The sequence below is a fragment of the Anarhichas minor genome, unplaced genomic scaffold (assembly GCF_050575085.1).
Source record: "Anarhichas minor isolate MPS153535 unplaced genomic scaffold, ASM5057508v1 ptg000082l, whole genome shotgun sequence".
NCBI classification, from domain to species: domain Eukaryota; kingdom Metazoa; phylum Chordata; class Actinopteri; order Perciformes; family Anarhichadidae; genus Anarhichas; species Anarhichas minor.
This window is the reverse complement of record NW_027466528.1, coordinates 482,076-504,408: the sequence shown is the minus strand read 5'-3', so window position 1 is coordinate 504,408 and position 22,333 is coordinate 482,076. Positions and strand designations below refer to the sequence as shown.

At 44.4% G+C, this 22,333-nt stretch overlaps 1 protein-coding gene across 1 annotated transcript in view; it reads left to right on the top strand.

The window, feature by feature from the left end:
• The first annotated feature begins 1,743 nt into the window (after positions 1 to 1,743).
• Positions 1,744 to 22,333, top strand: part of rnf213b (ring finger protein 213b) — a 39,859-nt gene continuing 19,269 nt past the window's right edge. The window contains exons 1-34 of the mRNA XM_076081566.1: positions 1,744 to 1,903; positions 2,385 to 2,533; positions 2,616 to 3,289; positions 3,613 to 3,768; positions 4,797 to 4,963; positions 5,053 to 5,333; positions 5,413 to 5,660; positions 5,954 to 6,160; positions 6,310 to 6,523; positions 6,616 to 6,662; positions 6,742 to 6,907; positions 6,982 to 7,131; positions 7,539 to 7,637; positions 7,760 to 7,888; positions 8,318 to 8,471; positions 8,567 to 8,734; positions 8,824 to 8,973; positions 9,552 to 10,183; positions 10,722 to 10,881; positions 10,963 to 11,180; positions 11,262 to 11,405; positions 11,934 to 12,086; positions 12,593 to 13,910; positions 14,082 to 14,266; positions 14,335 to 14,487; positions 15,436 to 19,227; positions 19,324 to 19,460; positions 19,548 to 19,646; positions 19,767 to 19,879; positions 20,543 to 20,656; positions 20,782 to 20,828; positions 20,911 to 21,067; positions 21,286 to 21,421; positions 21,614 to 21,802. Coding sequence (XP_075937681.1) covers positions 2,444 to 2,533; positions 2,616 to 3,289; positions 3,613 to 3,768; positions 4,797 to 4,963; positions 5,053 to 5,333; positions 5,413 to 5,660; positions 5,954 to 6,160; positions 6,310 to 6,523; positions 6,616 to 6,662; positions 6,742 to 6,907; positions 6,982 to 7,131; positions 7,539 to 7,637; positions 7,760 to 7,888; positions 8,318 to 8,471; positions 8,567 to 8,734; positions 8,824 to 8,973; positions 9,552 to 10,183; positions 10,722 to 10,881; positions 10,963 to 11,180; positions 11,262 to 11,405; positions 11,934 to 12,086; positions 12,593 to 13,910; positions 14,082 to 14,266; positions 14,335 to 14,487; positions 15,436 to 19,227; positions 19,324 to 19,460; positions 19,548 to 19,646; positions 19,767 to 19,879; positions 20,543 to 20,656; positions 20,782 to 20,828; positions 20,911 to 21,067; positions 21,286 to 21,421; positions 21,614 to 21,802 — 10,847 coding nt within the window. The 5' untranslated portion in view covers positions 1,744 to 1,903; positions 2,385 to 2,443. The remainder of the gene's footprint in view (positions 1,904 to 2,384; positions 2,534 to 2,615; positions 3,290 to 3,612; positions 3,769 to 4,796; positions 4,964 to 5,052; positions 5,334 to 5,412; positions 5,661 to 5,953; positions 6,161 to 6,309; positions 6,524 to 6,615; positions 6,663 to 6,741; positions 6,908 to 6,981; positions 7,132 to 7,538; positions 7,638 to 7,759; positions 7,889 to 8,317; positions 8,472 to 8,566; positions 8,735 to 8,823; positions 8,974 to 9,551; positions 10,184 to 10,721; positions 10,882 to 10,962; positions 11,181 to 11,261; positions 11,406 to 11,933; positions 12,087 to 12,592; positions 13,911 to 14,081; positions 14,267 to 14,334; positions 14,488 to 15,435; positions 19,228 to 19,323; positions 19,461 to 19,547; positions 19,647 to 19,766; positions 19,880 to 20,542; positions 20,657 to 20,781; positions 20,829 to 20,910; positions 21,068 to 21,285; positions 21,422 to 21,613; positions 21,803 to 22,333) is intronic.

Sequence of the window (22,333 nt, the reverse complement as noted above, 5' to 3'; positions counted from 1 at the left end):
AGGCAGCGTGTGTCTCACTTTAGGCCAGAAAACAGGGTTCGACAGGTGGTTCGGGCAACAGTCCTGCTGAAGCTGTGCTCTGTGTCCTCAACCTGCTGATGCCGTCCTGGCGTGACGGATGTTGTCTCAGCTGGAGTGGTCTCTCTGGGGCCTGCTCCATGGGTTCAGGCTCTGGTTCAGGTTCTGGGGGGTTTGCTGGTTTCTCAGAATCGGAGGGATTCCAGGGATATAAATTAGACTCTTAGAATTCTACTGGGCCTTTAAAGGGCTCTGGCTTTGATACATTACCTCCCGTCTTGGTTTTAGTGCGGGCCTTCTTTGAGTCAATGTTTAACTCATCATATGCTCATTACATCACATCACTTCATCACTGCAGAGTCATCTATCAACGCTACATCGAGATAAACTCACACGCATGCATGTTGTGAAGGTCCGATGCAGAAAGGGTTGGAGAGAGACAGAATATCACATAAATCAAAAGTGTATGGGAATCCAATGCTTTCCTCTCAGCCAAACACATTGCTCCTTTCAGAAGTGTTTTAAGTTGGTGCCAAATGGCACCACTAACCACTAAAGAAGGTTTGCTTTTGATCAATGACGCCTGTCAGGAAACAAGAGGTGAGGAAAAACAAGTAGTTATAAACAACACAAGAACTAATACAAATGCAAATGTTTACAAGGAGTGGAACGCACCTCTATAAGGAACTCAAAATGGGTGTTTTCTCGGGAAGTTGATCTTAACAGTTACTGAATGAACACTGTCATGAAGTTGTTGCTCCTGCACTGATATGAATGAAGTGTAACCATCTCCTGTCCGACGTGGTGAAAGGTGCTGGCTCAGAGGCCTACTTCCTGTCAGTCCTTCAGCACCTTCTGCTCATCAGGAACGACTATTACATCAGGTCAGTTCTGTTTGATCACTGGCCTTTGTTCACTGATCACCATGTGAGGCTTTAAAATATTATGGTCCTGCAGTCAGAAGTCACAAACACATCGTCACATGATCCCACCTGAAGCAGGGTGTAACTACAGAGTACTCCTGCCTGTACAGGGAAGTGCCCTGCCAAGCTGCAATCAGTTTGTCATCAAGCATTTTTTTCTTTTTTTATTATACTAAATTACCTTTATCCCGTTAAGGATATGGTTTGACCCATCCCTGTATCAGGGAGCAGTGGACTGCCCATGACAGGCGCCCGGGGAGCCGCTGGGGGGTCAGTGTCTTGCTCAAGGACACTTAGACTCAGAACACGTCCCAGCCCACCGTCAAGTGAGCTAGTCTTCCAATTTTAAGTTTGTCTCTGATCTTGTCTCTTACCGTTTGTTTTTTGACAGAGCCCACACACAAAATACCTGTGAAAGTAAACTGCTTTGCATTGTGAAAGTGGCCTCCTGCTTCATGTATAAATTGTTGAGGTGACAAGCCTCCAAATATAACAAATATATATATATTACCTCATTTTAGATACAAAAATAAACTATAATTGACTGAAATCCTAAATCATTTAAAACCTGTCATAGGTTTCGAGACTGCCGAAAACTTCCGATGAGCCCCTGAACGCAGCATAAGTTTCTTGTCTGTTGAGAGAGAAATGAAACTTAAAAGACTCGTTCTGCTTTAGGGACCGTCGTCAAATGAGTTACTTAATCAAGACAGAAAAACGTAATTAACTGGCGATATTTTAACCAAAACTCTGTCAAAGATGATTTAAATGTTAAGTCAGGTTTTATGAACCAACACTGCAGCTTAGATACAGTTTACGTGGAGAAATAAGCATCGACTTCAGAGAAGTGGGTGAACTTGTCGACGCTCCCTTGCGGTTACATACGGGACGTTACGGTGTTTATAACGAACGTTTCCTCAATGTTTGCGACAGACGGACCGAGTCAACCTGAAACTGAGAAGGTAAGAAACAAGAAAACTTATGTTTTACATTTAGTGCAGATTATTAAAAGCTGAGCAACGTCGTAAACACAACTCTGATTTTATTATTATTACTTTGAATGATAAAAATCACCTGTTTGTGTGACTTAAAGAAACGTCAAACTTACTGAAATTATCTCAGATAAAAGTATATTTTATTGATTTGAAAATAACAAATCATAGTATATGTAATACAATAATACTATGTATTGATACTAACTATAATGGGTTGATGTATTACAGACTAACTCAGTGTCATAATTAGTTTATGATAGTGGCATCATGCACAGTATGAAAAACTGTGCATGATACCACACATGCACAGTTACTGTCTTAAGTAATTAATGCTTGTCCAAAGATGAAGACTTGTACTGGTCAACATGTCTCTCATTGCCCCTCCCTTACTGACTGAACAGACTGACTCGGACGTGCAGGACGTAACTGCTGTGGTTTTTACTTCCAGAGACTGATAACAGATAACAGGGGACCAGGGACTCCCCTGAGGAAGAGAGTCCCCTAACGATGGAGGAGGGTGCAGGAAACCCCCACAGCACCGCTGGATCCAAGAAGATGGAGGATGTGGCGACCAAAAAACGCAGGAAAAGAAATAAGGTAGAAATGCACGAGAACAGATTTCAGAGCATGAGATGATTAAAAACCAGATCCTCAGTTTAAGATCACGTTTGTGTTCCAGGAACGAGGACGAGGCAGCTCCAGCAGGAAGAACAAAGACAAAGAGAGGAGGAAGAAGAGAAGTCAAGGAAGAAGGAAGAGCGTCTCCAGCGTTAAAGAGGATGCTGAGTGGAAAAGTGAAGGAGAGATGGAGGCGGTGGAGACCACAGGCAGCCAGACGGAGGAGAGTGTCCCCGCAGGAGCTGAAGACAGCGTGCAAACTGTGGGAGAACAACGGCACGAAGACGCCAAGATGGTGCCGGCTCAGACTCAGACGAGGAAACACAAAGGTGCAGAAAAATACACACAAACTCCAGCTGTTTTCCAGAGCAACAAGGAAACGCAGACAGACGTCTCTGGTGCAAAACGAGGCGACGAAGAGACGAAGAAGAACGAGGCCGAGACGCAGCTGAAGCGAGACGAACGCACACCTGAGGTCAAAGTGAAGGACGCCGCTCAGACGCCGGTAAAGCAGAACGAACGTCCAGACGACGGCGGAGCGTCTTTGGATTCAGCCAAGGACCGAAACCCAGAGAAAGAGTCCAAGTCCAAAGAGGAGAATCCAACAGCTGGAGTCTCGGGCGAAGCCGGAAAAGATGCCAAAGGGAAGTCTTACGCCAAAGCTGTGTCTGAGGGAGGAGGTCAGGAAGCCTCCAGAGCTGCAGATAAAAACTCTCAACCAACACAAAGCTCTCGGTAAGACCGGTGGTACAGGTTGTTTAATTTACTAACAAGCATCGGTCGATACTGAAAGACACTTTTTCAAAACTCTTTATTAGCAAACATGCATCTTACAGTTAATCTCAGTATGAAGTATGCGGAGCATGAATGAGAAAAATAGAATAGAATATGTGTGAAATAAAAAAATTATTCTAGTTTGGTTTAAAGTTTGTTAAAGTTTGGTCCACATAGACTTCTGTTCCACTGACTGTGAAGAGTTTATGACGTGACTTCAGTTTTACAGCTACATTAAATACTGATTGATCCTCTGATAAACGTGTTTTCTTCTCTCTCATCAGCGACCGAAGCCCAGTGAGAGCTCCGTCTTCTGCTCCCACCTTCACCTTCCACATCTACGCTGTGCTGGACAAAAAGTTTCGCTTCACCCAAGACGACGACACGCTTCTGCTGTGTTCCGACGGATGGTTTTTACCCTTAAAGATGACGTATTTCGTGTGAGTATTGACAGTTTGAGCTTTCACACACAGAAATGGTCATTTTGTCTCCAGGACGACTTTGAATTTAAAGTTCTGACTCTCAGCTTTCATGTCAGGGTGTTTGTGTTCACATCAGATGAACAGTGTAGAGCCTGTAGCCTTTTTCATCCTCACAGTGACTTAAAAGTAGTGGTGGTATAGCTACAGTGTGTTTTAATTTCTAGGGGAACGTTCCTGTTTCAACATGACAGTTACAAAATAGGAGATGGACACAGATCCCGACATTCAGCAGCAGTTTATAACTTGTCTGCAAATGGGCAAAAAATTGAATAAGGGTTAGTATTAATCAATTAGTATTTTATTTTATTAAAGAGTATTTTATTAAAGAAAAAAAACATTCTGTGATTCCAGCTTCTTAAATGTGAGTTTCTGGTTTCTTTCCTCCTCTGTGAGAGTAAACTGAATATTTATAGACATTTTATAGACCAAACAACTAATCGATTATTCAAGAAATAATGAGTTCTGATGAGTTAAAGTCGATGCTTCAAGTGTTAAAGCTGCATTCTCTCTAGTGTCCACCAGGGGGCGACTCCTCTGGTTGTATAGAAGTCTATGAGAAAATGACTCTACTTCTCTCTTGATTTATTACCTCAGTAAACATTGTAAACATGAGTTTATGGTCTCAATCTCTAGTTTCAAGTCTTCTTCAATACAGCATGATGTTCATTTAGTACATTATGGTCCATTTAGAGTCAAACAGACCATAAAGCAGGGGATGCTTTAGGGCGGGGCTACACGGTGATTGACAGGTTACCATTTACCAGAGACGTATACAGCGTCTCTACGTCACTCCTCCTCAGTCCAGATATGGTCACTTCCTGTTCTTGTGATGTCTTGATGTCAGGTCTTGTGTCTGACTTGGTTTAAAGCCCTGTAGACTCCCTGGTTGTCTTGATTGTATATTCAGGATCAATGTCCCGACCGTGTGTGGCTACACCTCCTACACTGTCATCGATATTAACAAATGTTCATTATTTTGACTTTAGTGGACTAAAACATGGAGGGTATCTGGTAGAAGCAAGTCTTACCGTTGAAGAAAAGGACTTGAGGAGAGGCGAATGGCGTTATTGGTACGGAGTAAAGCAACGGCACAAAGAGATTTCAGGAATTACCACGAGACACGTTCAAATTCCATTCGACCGAAACATTAAAGGTAAGACAAGCAAGTAATTTACCGTCAGCACGTCAACACACAACTGTAGGTCTGAGTCTTGAACATGAACCGGCCCGTGTTTCTTCTAGAGGTGCACCTTTACGAAGGATTCATCACTCGTGAGGACACAAGTTTTTGGCAAACTGGCCGTAGCATGTTCGGCTTCCAGAAATCAAAAGGTGACGAGGTATCAGACGCCTGGCAGGCCTCAGCGAGGACTCTGCTGGAAAGAATCTTCCAGAAGTGGTCCCCGTCAGACAAACAGAGCACCGAGAGCTTGTGTGACAGCTTGACGCATTTTACGTGGAGTCTCGGTTCTGCACCCACGAGGATGACATTCCCAGACGGTTCACGTCCTCCCATGGTCATAGTAGGTGCAACAAGAAGCAGTCGTTTTATAGTGAATCCAAAATTCCACCAGTAACCACATGTTTTTATTTTATTCACAGGCATCAGAGCTGATTGCAGAGTCTTTGGTTCAGATGTTAAAAGGAGAGCCGAAGGACAAACTCCCCGGCGGCTGGAGGAGCAGTGGTCCTCTCGCTCAGGGCCTGTCCGTGTTCATGGTCACCACAAAGTGTAGCATCAACCTTGGGCTGAAAGGCTGGTCTGAGCTGTGTCTCCTGGTGTCCTCAGACACCGCAATGGACAAGACAAACCTGGACGGGATGCTCAGTTCTTTCCCACAACTACAATTGTGAGTCTAGCAAAAGCTTCAGAAAGGAGGTCCACTGACGTACATCCTAAAGGCGCTCATGAGTAGGGACGGTATCGTTAGGATCCATACTGCTTATCGGTTCGGTACCTTATCGATACTCTTACTGAACCGATAACTCTGGACCGCATCGATACTCCGGGTTTTCTCTGCTGTGTAATCGGTTCCCGTTAAGAACGGAGTTTCGGGGGTTATCCCTACTCACGATCTTCATCTGAGGCGTTGATGTATGACCTTGTGTAACACCGTCTCACTCTCCTCTGTTGTCCCGTCAGCACCGTGTTGGGTCTGATGAACCGCTGTGCGCAGCAGAAGGTGTCGGAGCTCGTCCTGCTCGTTCCTCTGCTCTTCAGGCTCAGACAGCCGGGAGGCGACGCAGCGAGACTGGGTTCAGTTGTGGAGGAGGAGAACTGGTCAGGACTTCAAAAGGTCCTTTTCTGCAGTTTCAGGGAGAATATACAGTCCAGCCCTGACAAGAGAAAGTGAGTTTGTCTCAAAGCAACCTTTCCAATAGAGAAATAGTATTGTCTTTTTGTTGAGGGAAACGGTGTGGAGCTAATTTCCGTTAGCTCTTCCATAAAATACGTCATCTCTGCAGAGCGGCATCTTCATTCAGTAACACTTTTCACAGGAGAGTGCTGAGTTTGATCGAGACACGCTTACCTTCGGCTAAAGAGACGCCTCTGCTCCTGATGAGCTGGTCCTCTCTGGTCGCTTTTGAGGATCTTCCTGAGTTTTCAGACCTGACGGGGATACCTGCAGAACAGCTGATCCAGAGTCTGTTTTACAGACTGAGAAAATGTGGCGGGTCGAGGGACAACAACAGAGCAGAGGAGAATGCAAAGGTGGGACAGAAAATACACATATGACAAATATTCAAAGTATGCTTCGTTTTATCTTTAAAATGATCCTTTATGGTGTTTTTTTCTACGCTCAGAGAACCCTGACCCACATACTGCTGCAGGTCGACAGAGAGAAGGACAGGTGAGGACGTCTGAAACATCCCCTCTGATGCACCGTGCTGTTGGTTTGCTCCCTGTAACTCTTTGCTTCGTGTCTGCAGAATGATGGAAGGTGAACACATCAAGCCAGCCTTCATGAGCAGCATCGGAGTGTTGAACTACACGTGTCCACTCGTGCGACTCGTCCAGTGGTACGAGGCCGCGGTCCTCTCCTACCAGCTGGTGGTGAAACTGGCAGAGATGTTGGCTGCCAAGCTGAGGAAAGAGGTAATAGTCTGTTAATCGTGTGCTGCTTCAGCCTCATTGTGGGACTTTAACTTATTCCTTTTTGTGTCTTTTAGTCGTCAGACGGGGACTTTGAGGCCGTAAAGCAGAAACTCCTGGAGGATCTAAAGCCAGCGCAGCAGCGAATGAGAGAGTGGAGAGATGAGCTGCTGCAGAAACCTCTCGTGACGCCGTCAAAATCTCTCAGCTATCCAAAGGAAATTGAGGTACGCAGTCCGAATATTCACCAGCAGTTTATGTTTTTATTCCGTTGACTTTGGCTTCTGGTTTACAAGCTCGAACAGGAAGTTTTCGTCTCTATTTAAGGCACACCGTAAAAATATGTGTGAACCCCGTTCACTCTGATTTCATGTACTCAAACCACAGACTGTATATAAGACGTGGACGTAGTCATCGTGACGTCACTCATTGGTTTGTGGACTGATGTTTTGAAGCCTTGAATTCGCCATGTTGTTGTTTTTGCAACCAATGAACAGGATTTTTACTATATTTGTAATACGGAGGAGTGACGTAGAGACGCCGTATATGAATTGACCTCATTTTTTTATGAAAAACAAAAGGAACATGGCGACCATGTTTATTTCATGATGATGTAATAACTGTGTTGAATCAGATGTGGGATGCGCTGCTGAAGGCCGACTGCTCGCTTGAAGAAGTTTCCTCCGGTTGGACGTCGAGCCTGAAAAGAGACCTGAAGAAGAGGATCTCCCAGGTCAGCCACCGTTTATTGATCAGTGTAAAATAGACATTATTGTTGTTTTAGTGACGTCTGAGGCAGAATACAGGAGTCTAATGCTGCCCTTCTCCAGCTCGTCTCAACTGGTTTCTTTGCAGGCCAGTGAGGAGGATAAAGTTCTGATCTGCTGCCATCAGTCGTCCTCAGCAGCTATAAGGAAAAGCGACGCTGTTGTACAGACGTGTTTCGACGAGCTGTGTCAGTCTGCTATCAAGAACATCTGCCAGGTACATATAAATATAACCATATATACATGTCTAATGATAATACATCCTCCTTTAAGTGGAGACACTACAAGTGAATAATGTAAGAAAGTTAACTAACAGATATCACCATGAAACTTCACCACTTGATTACTGAGATTAAGACGATTGTTTTTTGTATTACAAGTTTTCTGAAATGTTATTTTCTAAATATGCAAATGAGGCATTGTGTAATGATAACCTTTGGGGAATTTAGGAGAAATCTACAGACGCAAATAGAGAAAGTAGTAAAATAAACAACTAAATGTGTATTTTGGATGTTTTCTTTCCATTAGTCTGAAAGATGACGTGTTATGGAAGAAAAATGGACCAAAATCTAGAAATTGAATTGGGTTATTTTAATAATGAAATAATGATAAAGCTAAATAAATGATGCTACATTCATGTGTTCAGAGAGGGCAGGAGGGAGACCTGATGAGGAAGATGAAGGACCCTCCTGATGTTGTCATGTCTGCTGTTGTGGTTGAATCAGCAGCTCGATTCAGAGACAACTCTGTCGTCCAGCTGCTCGATCCTCAGTCCGCCATCAACCACCTGCTGTCCTACAGTACTTCATTTCATTCATTATTTTATCTATTCATTTATCGTCTTGTTTCCTTGAGGTTAACAGCTTGTAATGCTCACGATGTCGTTGTTTTCCAGGTGATTGGACGTCGATCCGGGTGGATGACACTGCAGGACAGGTCGTCCACAGCTGTCTGTCCGCACTGCAGTCTCTGGTGGACTCTCTGCTGCAGGGACACGTGCCCCTGGGACACCTGCAGACCTGCCTGAAATATAAGAAGGAGTTCAAGAGGCTTCATCAGCAGTGTAAGAGCATTACCGTCACAGAATAAGCCTTCCGTGATTACTAGATCAAACGGTGTTATTTAATAACGGCTGCATCGTGTCGTCCACAGACAAGAAAAACACCAAAAGTGAGCCGGTTCCCGTCGATGCAGACGCTGTTTTGTCTCAGAGAGAGATGGATTTAAACTCTTTCATGCAGCGGAGAGAGAAAATGGAGACGCTGATAAAGATGATAGCAAAGGTTACAGAAAGCATCACAGGTGAGTAATGAGAAACCCTTTGCCCGCTTAGATTCTGTTAAAGGGCCAGTGTGTAGGATTTAGTGCCATCTAGAGCTGCGGTGCGGTAAATCGAGCCACCGAGTGCAAAACCGTGGTAACACCGTCACAAAAGTACACCGGGATGAATCTGAACTACTGATTTGCTGATGTTAGCAGAGGTTGCATTGACTTGCATGGTGCGTTCAAGCTCTGCTCAGAAAAATGAGTATTGGGCGAAGGTAAATTATAAAGCTTGAAAATTGAAAGACAATAAATTGTCATCTTGAATTATTGCTCAACCCTACCTTTAGGTAAGTGTTTGGTTTGTCCGTTCTGGGCTCCCGTAGAAACATGGCGATGCAACATGGCGGACTCCGCCTCCCGCTCCCTATGTAGATATGAAGGTCTTATTCTAAGCTATCTATAACTATTTATAATGAAAACATAGTTATGAATATTATATTTAATTTAATAAACCCCTGGATTGCTACACACTGGTCCTTTAAGTGAGAGAACTTTGTTGTGTTTTGTGGGTTTATGGGCGGTTTTCTTCAGTAACCCGGTTCTTATGTATCCAGTTCCTGAGATGTCTGCTCTGGAGAAGCAGCACAGTGCAGATCTCCAGCTGGTGAGCCTGAGCGAACTGGTGCTGGTTCAGTCCTTTGATGCTGAGGGGAAGCTGGGGAAGCCGGGCCCCCCCCAGGTCCTCTGGTATAAAACCAGTATGGATGTCCTGAAGATGTCCGGTGAGATGCTCAAACTGCATCACAGCAACCTGATCTTGTCCCGCTGGGTCGAGGGGGCCGCGTCTTTGGCGTCAAGGAGGCAAAGCGGCTCGTCTCCTCTTCCAGTCAGCCTAACGCAGATCTGTGAAAACATCTGGAAGCCGCTTCTGACGGACTTCTGTGAACTCGCCGTCGGCTTCGCGAACGCGAAGATCACTTTCAAGCAGCTGGATCAGGTTTTGGAGGATTCTGGCGACCAGGGAGACGGGAAGCTGCTGAAGAGGGAGCTGAGTCTGATGTTCGAGACGGTTTGCGAGTCAGGACGGTCCAAACCCGAGGAGAGCTGGGTGGAGCGGAGACTGGCTCAGATCCAGGAGTATCGACAGCTGCACGAGGCAGCGGCTGCAGCCGGTGCGATGCTGAAGATCGCTGAAAAAATGAAGCTTTCGGGGAACTTCACAGAAATCGACACTCTGAGCCAGCTGGTAAGTCTCGTGATCTGTTGACTTACAAAGTTGTTGCCAGAAGAAAACATACTCTTCTTATTCATGTTTATCTTTATTTTAATTTAAGGACTTTTCACAAATAGTGAATGAATAGCAGGAGGTGAAGAGTGACATTTGGTGGGTCGCAGGAGATTTTATTTGGGTCGCCGGATACATTTGCAGAATTTCTTCCATAGTCTTTTATATCATCAGTTCACCTTTGAGCCTCATGAGTTCGTATTGTTCTGATAAGTTTAGTCTACTTCTAACAACGAGTCTGATATGAGAGGCTAACGTTCGTTCTGTTTGTTTATCTGATGAGAGAAACAATAACTCTGATGAATGCATTCCAATCAGGAGAGACTTCATTACAGTGAAATATTAAACGTGTGTATTTTGTGTTTTCAATAACACAAAATGATGTTGTGATTTTCAAATGTATATCTCTTCAATATTCAAGATAATGTAAAGTGATGTGGAAATGTTTCTCTTGATATTCTCTTGAAGAAAATGTTTAATCTTTGAATCCTGAAAACAGGAAGAAGACACATTTAAGCAGAGGACCCTGGGGTCCCTCAGCGACGAGCTGTTTTGTGCCAAAAGACGACTCTCCACCGTCAAAAAGCAGCACACTTACTGCCTGGAGGAGTTTCTAGCCAGCCACACTCTGGTCTGCTGGGTCAAAGAGAACCTGAAAGGTGAGAGGAACAAAAACAAATATATTGTGTTTAGTTCTGCAGACGACGCCTGCCTGCTCACCTCTCTGCCCCCTTTAACAGATATGAGCGACGTGAAGGTGTACGTCGACTTAGCTTCCATATCTGCCGGAGAGAACGACACGGAGATCGACCAGGTGGCCTGTTTCCACGACGCGGTGATGGGCTACGGCCCTCTGCTCTACGCCCTCCCCGATCACGCCGGCTTTGAGGAGTTCATGAGGTGTGCTCAGCAGGTGTGGGACACCCAGAACAGAGACGAGAAGCTGCCAGACAAATTGGTAATGACCTCTCCCGTGTCGCGGTAACATGAAGCCCCCCGATACTGTGGCGGAGTGATAACGAAGCCTTTGTTTTTCCAGAGAGAGTCGACTCGCTTGCTGAGCTGGCTGAAAGCACTGAAGGAGACCCACGGCTCTGTGGAGCAGTCCTCCCTCTCCCTGGCTTCTTCTATCAATGCTCACGGAGTTTATCACATCGGATGGTCTGCTCACAACACGGAGAAGGTCAGTCTGTCACTAAAGGATAAGTCAACAGAGAAGGGACATTTAAAGGACCTGAGGAAAGAATATGGTCTTAGAACATTAAAATAAAAGAGACGTTGATCCGATAGTGAGAATATTTTTGGAATACGTGTTTGGCATTTTGATATCCGCTGGCAAAAAAACACTCACAAGACGCTGGTTACTTCCTGAAACCCTCAAGATACATGAGTAGAGATAAAGTAAATGACATTCATCTTCTGGAAAGGTTTACTTTTTCTCTTCCTCTTCTGGGTCAAATATGTAAAACCCTTGATTCTTATTCTATTTTCTTTCAAGTCTCCCTCTGACGTATTTTCCATTGCTCTTGAGTGCACACTTAACCTACTTTGAATAACATGTGGACGGCAGAAGCAGGATAATTGCCCTTGTGCTGATATATGTTTTGTAATTTAAACTTTAAGTCAAAGATACCAAGATGTAGTGCCTTGCTGACTCAATTCGTCTTAATTATTTAAGATGTTTATGATTATTTATGACACTTGCTTGCAGAGATGTCTACAAAACATGGTGGTGGTCACAGTGACAAGCGGCTCAGAGGAGAAGCGCTACAAGCTGGAGGACCTGCTGGAGCTGCAGAACAAACTCATGCTCATGTCGTCCAAAGGGGAGCACGGCCGAGAGCAAGTCAACAGGTTCACAGAGGTTGGTGGCATTTATTAAAGACTGTGTTTTATGTAACTCTCTGCACAATGTACAGTGGCAAGAGGTTATTCAGAGGATGTTTGAACTACAGCGAATATGTGGTATGTCCACAGAAATCAATAAAAATGGATAAAAATGTTCTCATCCAACACCTCATTTTATTTTCTTAAGTGATTTAAATGACATTAAAAAGTAGCTCAGGGTGAATATTTTGTGATTTACGGTAGTTTTACAGTAACTTTATCATACGGTGACCAGACGTCTTGGCTTGGACTACGGAGACTCCGTGTTGTTGTACACTATAGTGAACGTTTTGAATATGTACGTTCTGCACAACGTGATTGGTTGATGCCTTTATTCGCGATACCAAAGCTCAGAAAATCAACCTGACAAGCGTATTAATCACACGAAGAAAAAAAGCGTGCAAAGGCCTCTAAGACCAAAGTGTGTGATCTTGTTTATCTTTTGAGATTAACTTTGTTAATCCTCACTCTCCTGCTCTCTAGGTGTTTGAAGGAGTTCAGCGACTGGGCACCATCCTTCTTCAGATGCAAACATCTGGCAACATGCTGTTCAGGGATTGGCATGCTGAGGTCCAGTGCTGCCCACAACAGCAGCCATGCATCAAAGCCACCTTCTTATCCCTGCAGGGTAAAGAGATGGCGTACGATGGCGAGGTGACCGAGCGGCTGCAAACGCTGGCTCACTCCATGGATAGCTGCCAAGAGGAATGGCGCTCCTTCATCGGTGAGATGCGCTCCAACTTCAACTTGCTGAACCACTACACCTCAGAGCAGATGGTGTACCTGTGCCACTGGATACACAAAGTGTGTCATCGGCAGGCACCAGTTCCTCCACAGTTATGGCTTTTGCTTTTTCCCATAAAGCCTCAGTGCACGCTAACTGATGTCAGAGTCGCTTACACTAATGCAGCAAGTCGGACCTCAAAGCCTGATGAACCAGAAGATTTTGAGTCTGACAACGAAGATCAATTGGTGTTCGTTTCTTCTTTGGACTTAACGCCAGCTTCACCAGGGCACGCCGAAGAGGACATGGAAGAGGCTCATAATTTGATGGAGTTTTCTTCAGAGGACGAAGATGATGGTGTAACGAAATGCGATGAGGATGCCGAGGAGGGCTCACTACTCGTTGAGGACAGTCTTGAAGAACTGTGGTGTAAATTCAAGGACGACATGCCGCAGTACCTCAATGAGTACTTGGACATTACGTCTCTGGCCCACTTCCTGTCGTGCCTCTCTGAAACGAACCAGCTGCACATGATCAGGAACCTTCCCCCGATCCTCCAGGAGGGGAGGCCCAATCTTGTGCTTTGCCCCGATGTAGAAGTTTTCACCACCGTCCTGTCTTTTTACATGCAGAATCCAGAGCAGCCTCTGCCGTCTACTGACGAGGTTCTAGTCTGCAGAGAGGAAACCACAGAGGAGGAGGTGGAGATCTTTCTCCGCCGAGCTCTCGGCCAAGGCGCCGCTAGAAACTGCCAGAAGATATACTCTCTCGTCAATCCAGGGCTGCTGGGATATGATGTCAGTGTGGCCTCGGGGGAGCTCTTCGAGGGTCTTCAGAGAAGCGGCAACCCGCATTATCGCTTGATCATAGTTAGTCCGGTTGAGCACCAGCACAGATATGTGCCCTCTTACTTTAGCAATGACAAAGTGCAGGCTGGTGTGAGTCTAACAGCAGAGACTGCTCGGAAATATCTACATCGCCACTTCACACAAAACACATCCCCACAAAGCCCCGTCGCCCAGGTTTCTCCAGATCAGCTCTCAGTCTGGACGGTGTCATCTGTACGGCCTGCAGTTGGTAAGGGTGACCCTGAAAATGCTTAATCAATAGGGGTAGAATATGATTATTTGTAAAAACAGTGTTGTTTTGTTAATATAGTATATCGCGTAAAATCGTTACAAAATTAAATTAAACCTAGGGGCATGGCATATTTTTCTTGACAGAATGCATTTTTTTTTCAATCAATAGGGAAATCCCTTTATGTGGATCGTTTGTTTGAGAAGTTCCAGCGGAAATCTCCCAGAGCAAATCATATCAGGATCAGACTGATTGAGCCATGTGTTGATATAGACTCTTTGATTAAGAGTCTATCGGAGAAACTGGCACCCTTGAGAGAGCAGGACCCTGTCCTCCTGCACATTGACACCGCTGGAGTAAGTATACATTCTCTGCAGATCACTTGTTCTGTCGTTGCTTGTGCTTGACAGTCTTCTCCTGTCAGGTTCGTTCAGGTCTGGATGAGCTCCTGTTCCATCTGTTAGTTCTGGGCTGTTTGAGCAACAGCCATGGCATGCTGTGGAGAAGAAATGTCGCTCATTTGACCACCGTTGAAGTCCTGAGAACAAACAAATCCTCTCAAAACCAACCAAAAGAGGTATGTAAGGTTAGGTTAGGTTGTAAACAAATTCCCAAACCATAGAAATAGAGCTCGAGTAGAATTGACATTGTACTATTTTCCGGGGTACAAAAGAAAATGGCGGTTGTTGACGTCAGCGGGGCCGTAGAGTGTTGTAGCGGCTCTCCAGGAAACGCAGCACCAGACACGGATGGCTGGCTAGTTAGCTAGTTAGATTTTCCAGAGCAGCGAGAAGTGAGGCGGAGGGACTGTCAGTCCAAGTCCTGCCGCTGGACACCAGCCCGTGGTTGGGCTCATTATCTGTAACGAGTGTTGCATTAAAGCATCGTGGAATTAGCAAGCTTGGTAACTAGCCAGCTGCCTGTTAGATGGCTAGCTAGATTGTTAATTCCACCATGCCTTAATGCTACACTGGTTACATCATCTTGCGATAGCAATGGGCTTTCCTACGCTGTGACAAAAGTTTCTGGATGAAGCATGAAGTTTTCCTCTGGATATCTACGCCTCATAACGTTACTACTCTACTGCTGATTGTAGTTCTTACTGTAAAGCCTCAACTCAGTGAGTCCGCGACTTACAGTAAATTGGTTTAGGTTATATGGAAGTGAAATGGCTGCCGCTCTGACCATCCCGCTGTTTATTTGAAAAGGAATGTCCGTTCTATTTTAATTCTATAGCTAAACCAAATATAAGCATTAAAATGCATTGATATTTATATCCCATAATCCACATTTACCTGCTTGAATTAACTGGGGGTCCCATAGATCTCTGAATGCAATGCCTTAAATTTCACTTAATTAGCACGCATTGCTTAAATTATTAAAACAGTTTGGTCTGTTTTGTGTTGAGTAGCTTTGAAAGTTTCAGATTAGGAGGTTCTGCCCTTTTTTAATGTAAAGCAAAATTACAAAAATGACCTCAGGCTGCCATTGATTTTCTAAATCTGTGTTTAATTTGCTCACGCAGATGAAGCTTGGACTTCTTGATATTCTACCTACCATCAACTGTAGACCTCCAAAAGAGGTGAAGGAGTTGTTGGCCAGTAGTCGGGTGTTGTCAAAACAGACCTTTGATCCACTCATGGATGAGCAGGAGTTTTGCAGTGAGGGGGTTCAAAGACCCTATCAATATCTAAAGCTCTACAGCAACACTCAGAATCTGGATTGTTTTAACTACCAGGAGGGATCCACAATGGGGGATCCCATCGATTGTGTCAATCAATTTCTGAAATACTGTGGAATGCAAGATCCATCTTGGGCTGAGCTGAAGAACTTCTCCTGGTTCCTCAATGTGCAACTGAAAGACTGTGAGAACTCAGTTTTCTGTGATCCAAATTATCTGGCAGACCAGCTGCCTGGTTTCAAGGGATTCATTGTGAAGTTCATGATTCTAATGTCAAGAGATTTTGCCTCGCCATCTCTGAATACATCTGATGAAAGCCGCAAGCTACACATTGACAACAGTCTGGAGGATGACCTTCTTGCCCGTCTGACAATTCGTAAGCATTGGGAAAATGAGTCTCATCCGTACATTTTCTTTAATGCAGACCGATTCTCAATGTCTTTCCTCGGCTTTAATGTGATATGTCAGAGGCAAAACACACTCAATGCAGTTGATCCTCGAAGCCACAAGGTCCTGATAGAAAATGTGATGTCACAAAACCTTTTTCAGGGTTTGGAACGGCAAAGGATCTCTCTCACTGAAAACTTTGATAATTTGCCACGTCCTGACAAAATCAAAAGGATTTCCTGCGTTGTCGGTGCAAAGAAAGGAATAACGGACAGAACATTTGATCCAGACCGAACATATGAGCTCACTGCTGACAATGTGATGAAGATGTTGGCCATACACATGAGATTCCGGTGTGGAATTCCAGTTGTCATCATGGGAGAGACCGGCTGTGGGAAAACCAGATTAGTCCGTTTCCTGTGTGCTCTGCAGAGGGAAGACAAACCAGTGGAGAACATGGTACTTGTCAAGGTACATGGTGGAACAACAGCAGAGATGATCTACAGAAAGGTGAGGGAGGCCGAGATACTTGCCGCAAAGAACCGTAGAATGCACAAGCTGGACACCATTTTGTTCTTCGATGAAGGCAACACCACAGAGGCCATTTTTGCCATCAAGGAAATCCTGTGTGACCAATCAATGAAAGGGGAACCCCTGAAAGCAGACAGTGGCTTGAAAATAATAGTTGCTTGCAATCCTTACAGGAAGCACTCACCTGAAATGGTGAAACGTTTGGAACGTGCTGGTTTAGGATACAGGGTGAAGGCAGATGAAACAGAAGACCGCCTCGGCAAAGTCCCTCTGCGACAGCTGGTGTACAGGGTCCATCCTCTGCCTCCAAGCATGGCTTCTTTGGTGTGGGACTTTGGTCAGCTGAGTGATTCAACTGAACTTTCCTACATCAAACAGATTGTCCAGAAGCAAGTTGTCAACCATGGTTTGCCAGAGGTCTGCAAGGACATCATTTCAAATGTACTGGCAGACTCACAGAAATACATGCGAAGTCGGAAAAATGAGTGCAGTTTTGTGAGTCTCAGAGATGTGGAGAGGTCTATGAAAGTGCTAGTTTGGTTTTACCAGCATAGCGAGGTCCTTTTTAACAACTGCTCTCATCTCAGTGAGGCTGATAAAGCACTGAAGTGCTTGATTCTTTCAGTTGGAGTCTGCTACTACCCATCTCTGGAAGACAAAGAGCATTACCTCTCTGTAATTTGTCAGTACTTCCCAGACCCTCTCTGCTATCCAATAGCATTGCAGGAAGAGATTTCATCCTGTCAGGACTTCTTTCTTCAGAACATTCAGACAAGGGCGACCATAGCCAAAAATGTTGCACTCAAAGAGAATGTGTTTCTCATGGTGGTTTGCATTGAGCTCAGGATCCCACTCTTTCTGGTTGGCAAGCCAGGCAGCTCTAAGTCGCTTGCAAAAACAGTGGTGGCTGATGCCATGCAGGGCCAGAACTCCCACTGTGAACTATTCAAGAAACTCAAGCAAGTTCATATGGTTTCCTTCCAGTGCAGTCCTCACTCAAGTCCGGAAGGCATCATAGGGACATTCAAGAACTGTGCCCGTTTCCAGAAGGACAAAAACATGGACGAGTATGTATCTGTGGTGGTGCTTGATGAGATAGGACTCGCAGAAGATTCTCCTCAGATGCCCCTGAAGACCCTCCATCCTCTCTTGGAGGATGGTTGCATTGACAATGACAAGCCAGATCCACACATGAAAGTCGGCTTTGTTGGCATTTCCAACTGGGCTCTTGACCCAGCAAAGATGAACAGAGGAATATTTGTGTCGAGATGGGATCCGAGTGAGGATGAACTTGTGGAAACTGCCAAGGGAATTTGTTCATCTTCAAACCAAATTCTCCTGCAAATCAAACACCTGTTCCCATCTTTGGCAAAGGCCTTCTTGAGCATATGTAAGGAGACCACAAAGAATCAGTTCTTTGGTCTAAGGGATTATTACAGCCTCGTCAAAATGCTCTTTGCCGTGGTCAAATCAACGCAACAAGAGCCAGATGGTGGACACTTGGTAGAGGCCATCTTGCGTAACTTCAGTGGACAACCAGAGGGTTTTGACCCTGTCATATTTTTCCAAGAGGTTCTCCAAAACTTAACGCAAATTCCCAGACCAAGCACCTTGCAAATGGTGAAAAAGAATCTTGACCTTGACGCCAACCAGGAGAGCCGTTACCTCCTTTTGCTGACCACCAACAATGCAGCTCTCCATATCCTTCAGCAACAAATCTTTGCCAAAGGAGACAATCCACCGCCTGAAATAATCTTTGGCTCAGGATTCCCAAAGGACCAGGAATATGCCCAAATCTGCCGTAACGTTAACCGGGTGAAAACGTGCATGGAGACCGGGCGTACTGCCATCCTCCTCAACATGCAAAATCTTTACGAAAGCTTGTACGATGCCTTGAACCAGTACTATGTTTACCTCAGTAAGCAGCAGTACGTTGATCTCGGTCTCGGCTCCCACAGAGTCAAATGTCGTGTCCATACAAACTTTAGACTGGTGGTAGTAGAGGACCAGAAGAAAGTATATGAGCACTTTCCCATGCCCCTCATCAACAGGCTTGAAAAACACAGGGTGGATAGGAGTACCGACCTGGAACCGTGGCAGCACAGGGTTCTCCACAAACTGAAGGAGTGGGTAGAGGAATTCTTAGGTGAGGCCTCAGATTTCAAGCAATCTGACATTTTTGTCGGCTACCATGGCGATGCCTGTGCCAGCGCTCTCTTGCAAGCACTGGAAAGGAGAGCACAAAAAGTTGAAGCCGGTGCAGTAAGACAACAGCAACAGAATGAAAAAGATGACTCACTGGAAGAAGATGAACCAAACAAAATACTTGAGTCAAATTCCAACGAACAGAAAGAGGTAGCTGATGAAGAGGACGATCAGTTGGGTGATGCGATGGACACAGAGATTGATGGAAAAGAACATATGTCAATGGACATATGTGATGACGAGAACAAAGTGATGTCCGAGAGCGAAGAATTGATGGAGACGGAAGTTGCTGCTGGTGAAAACGAGGAAGAAGAGATCTTTGATTTAGCAAAATGTCTCCTATTGAACTGTGCCACCCCTGACGCTGTTGTGAGGCTCAAGTATTCAGATTTCGCAAACCAAGAGAAGGAGAAACTCCAGAGAATGTATTTCCAGCATCAGCATCACCATTCCCTCCGAAATTTCCTGGAAGATTGCCTGAACAAGCATCAGGGGTCCAGCAAGTTTCTAGAGGTAGGCCACAAACTACTGCTCCAATTTTGTTTTTGCCACTTGTTTAAAATCTTTACAAATTGTTGATGCCACTGTCCGCTTTGTGGGTTTTCACAGATAACTACATTCTCAAGCTTGCTAACCAGATCGGATGTCAGGGTTGTTGCCCCTGCTCTAGGACTGCATAAGGAGAGGATCCTCCTTCTCTCGCTCCACCAGTTTGACACTGAGGTCTCCTTCTGCAACAAGATAAGGTACTAACTATTTGGATAACAGGAGCATGGCTTTTTAAATTATAATTTTGTCTTTAAATCTTTCTCTTACTCTCCTTTCTGTGTCAGGGGCTTCCTTCAAGATGCTGGCCCCTCTCTTCGCATGCTGTTAATCCAGATGGACCTCGAGGAATCCCACTGCAGTGATGAGCTCATAGCATCAGCAAAGTAGGGCTCAATGACAACATCCTGAACAGATTGCAATATGATTTTATGCATGTTCCGTGAAAAAAAAGTACATTTCAGGTGTTTCAGATCAGATGTGTTTATGATTTCATCTGCCTCTAGATATTGCACCATGAACTACTTGATGTCACTGGAGGATCAGACCTGTTGGGTGATTTTCATTGTGAAGGTTTCTAGGTTCACAAGCAAATCTCAGTACATCGGTTTCCAAGGAGGTGAGTACTACATGTAATATGTTGTTTATTGAAATGCAATTGATCCTTTGCTAAGCCCCACCCCTCGAACGCAGACTGGCCAATCAAAGCGTAGCATCGGCCATCTTTGACCAGAGTCCGACAACTATCCAGTTCTGCTCCACAGACTCTCATGCCAACATAAAAACCTGTGGAGCTAACATTAGCAGAGTACGTTAGCACACCATAAACTAGCATTAGCACTTCTATTCTATGCTAGCTACTGAAGGTATACTGAATGTAAACACATGCTGCTTTTGCAGTGTTGTCCCTTAATTTCATTGTCTTTTGTTTGGATGTCCAGGTGATGTAGTGGTTCACTTTTATACTGTAGCTTTAGCTTCTATCTTTATCGATTTAACCTGTTTTCACTGCTGAATCAGTTTGACATGCTGAATATATCCTTCAAAAACACACTGTAGACCCTTCTGTCTGCTTCTCTCTGAAATACATTTTTAGTTTTTCCCAAGACTAGATGATATTTATTCAGGGAGTGCAGTTAGTGACAGTGTGGGCTCCATGGTAATGTAGCTCTGACAGCTTGACGGTGTAGCAGCGGGCTTAATGGAGGGTCAATTATTTGTTGACTGCATTAAACTTGACTTATAACAAGACTTAAGGAACATTTTGTCTTTCGCACCGAAGGAATCTGGCACTCCGTGCACATTGATGACCTGAGGGATTCAGAGGACATGAGCCTGAACCTCTTGGTTTTCTGTGGAACTCTCATCAGCAACCTACTCCACCCTGCACTGCCAGGTAGAAGCTATTCATCATCTGGTCACTACCAAGTGTGTTGTATTACAAATGGGAAAGAAAGTGGTTTTACTGTTCTCTAGGCTAATATGTACTTTAAAATAAACCATATGTTTTTACTTTAATAGGACACCATGACGATGAAGAAACTGCAAGGACAAGTAGAGACTCTCAGGTAGATACAAAAGTGAGTTTAAAAGTAAATAAATGTTCCTTTATATGCGTTAGCGTAAAAATGTAACTGTGTTTGCGTACAGGGAGATAGAGCCCACCTCCACAGCCTTGCCTTAGTGAGATCATGTATCCAAAAAGCTGTGGGTTTGCTGAGGGACCCCGATGGCGTGACATCGCGAAGCATGCAGCGGGTGCACATCCTTCTGACTCTTCTGGGAGCTGGTCAAGTGCAAATAGGAGGTAGATATATATCATCTGAGAGTAAGTTTTGTTTGCACATTTACCAGAATATATCTGCAGGTGTGACATGGTTTGTTGATTATTTCTAATCACTTTCTTTGTGAATTACTCATTTTGTCCGTAATAAGCCAACATCTGACTGTGATGTGGGAGTAAATACACACTTGTTGCATCCCTCATTTGTGTCTGATATATGTTAACTATATACTTTATTAAAGCTCACTTTCAGGAGGTGTTGTTGAGTAGACTGGCCGAGGCTTTGAAACAGACAGAAGAAATGATGGGCTCTCCTAAGGAGTGGGTGAGCAACGAAGCCATGAAACGCCAGGCTCTGCAGGAGGGGGGAACTCTGAGGTAAAGTTAACTTGGAAACGTTTTAATAAAGATTAACGTACTGGATCGAGTGATTTGTTTCGGTATGGCTTTGGCTCCAGTTTTGGATCTTAGTATTTCTCTCTGCACATTGGTGCTTCATGTGCATTCTTTAAGTGTTTCTAGTTGATGATTTGATGAAGTGGAGCTTTCTTTTGCGTCTTTAACTGACAGATACACCCTGTGGCGCCGTCTTCAGTCCATCGTGACTCCAATCTTGGCCAACATGTTGGAAGTTATGGACAGGTTTGCAAACCTGGACCTGCTGTCTGATGACAGACTCAGCCAGGGCCTGATAAAGCTGTGGTTGGACATCCTGTCAGATTCACAGATTTTAGGCCTAACACCTCTTCAAAACTCAAGGTTATTAAGGGTTACTTGTTCTGTCTAATTCCCACGGTTCCCAGATTTTGGGCTGTTTAGCTTCCATAACACGTCTTCTTTCAGACTAATGAAAAGAAAACATCCCAAATACATATTTAGGTGTTTATTTTACTACTTTTGTTTATTTGCGTCTGTAGATGTCTCCTAAATTCACCAAAAGTTACCATTAGATAATGCCTCATTTGCATATTTAAACACACCATTTCAAAAAAACTTGTAATACAAAAAACAATAGTCTTAATGTGAGTGATGAAGTGGTGAAGTTTCATGGTGATATCTGTGAGTTCATGTGTTCACCTGTAGAGTCTCTAAATGTCTGTAATGTAACTAAACGTCTCTTTAAAAGGACGTTTCCTCTAAATGAGTTTGTTCTCAGACTCTGATGATAAATCTCCACTTCAGCAGCTCTTACATTCACCAAACTTCACTCTTTCATTCCTCTCTGTGTGCTGAAGGTTCACACCGAGGGGTTTGTTCACACATCACTCACACACTCATTTATACTACATT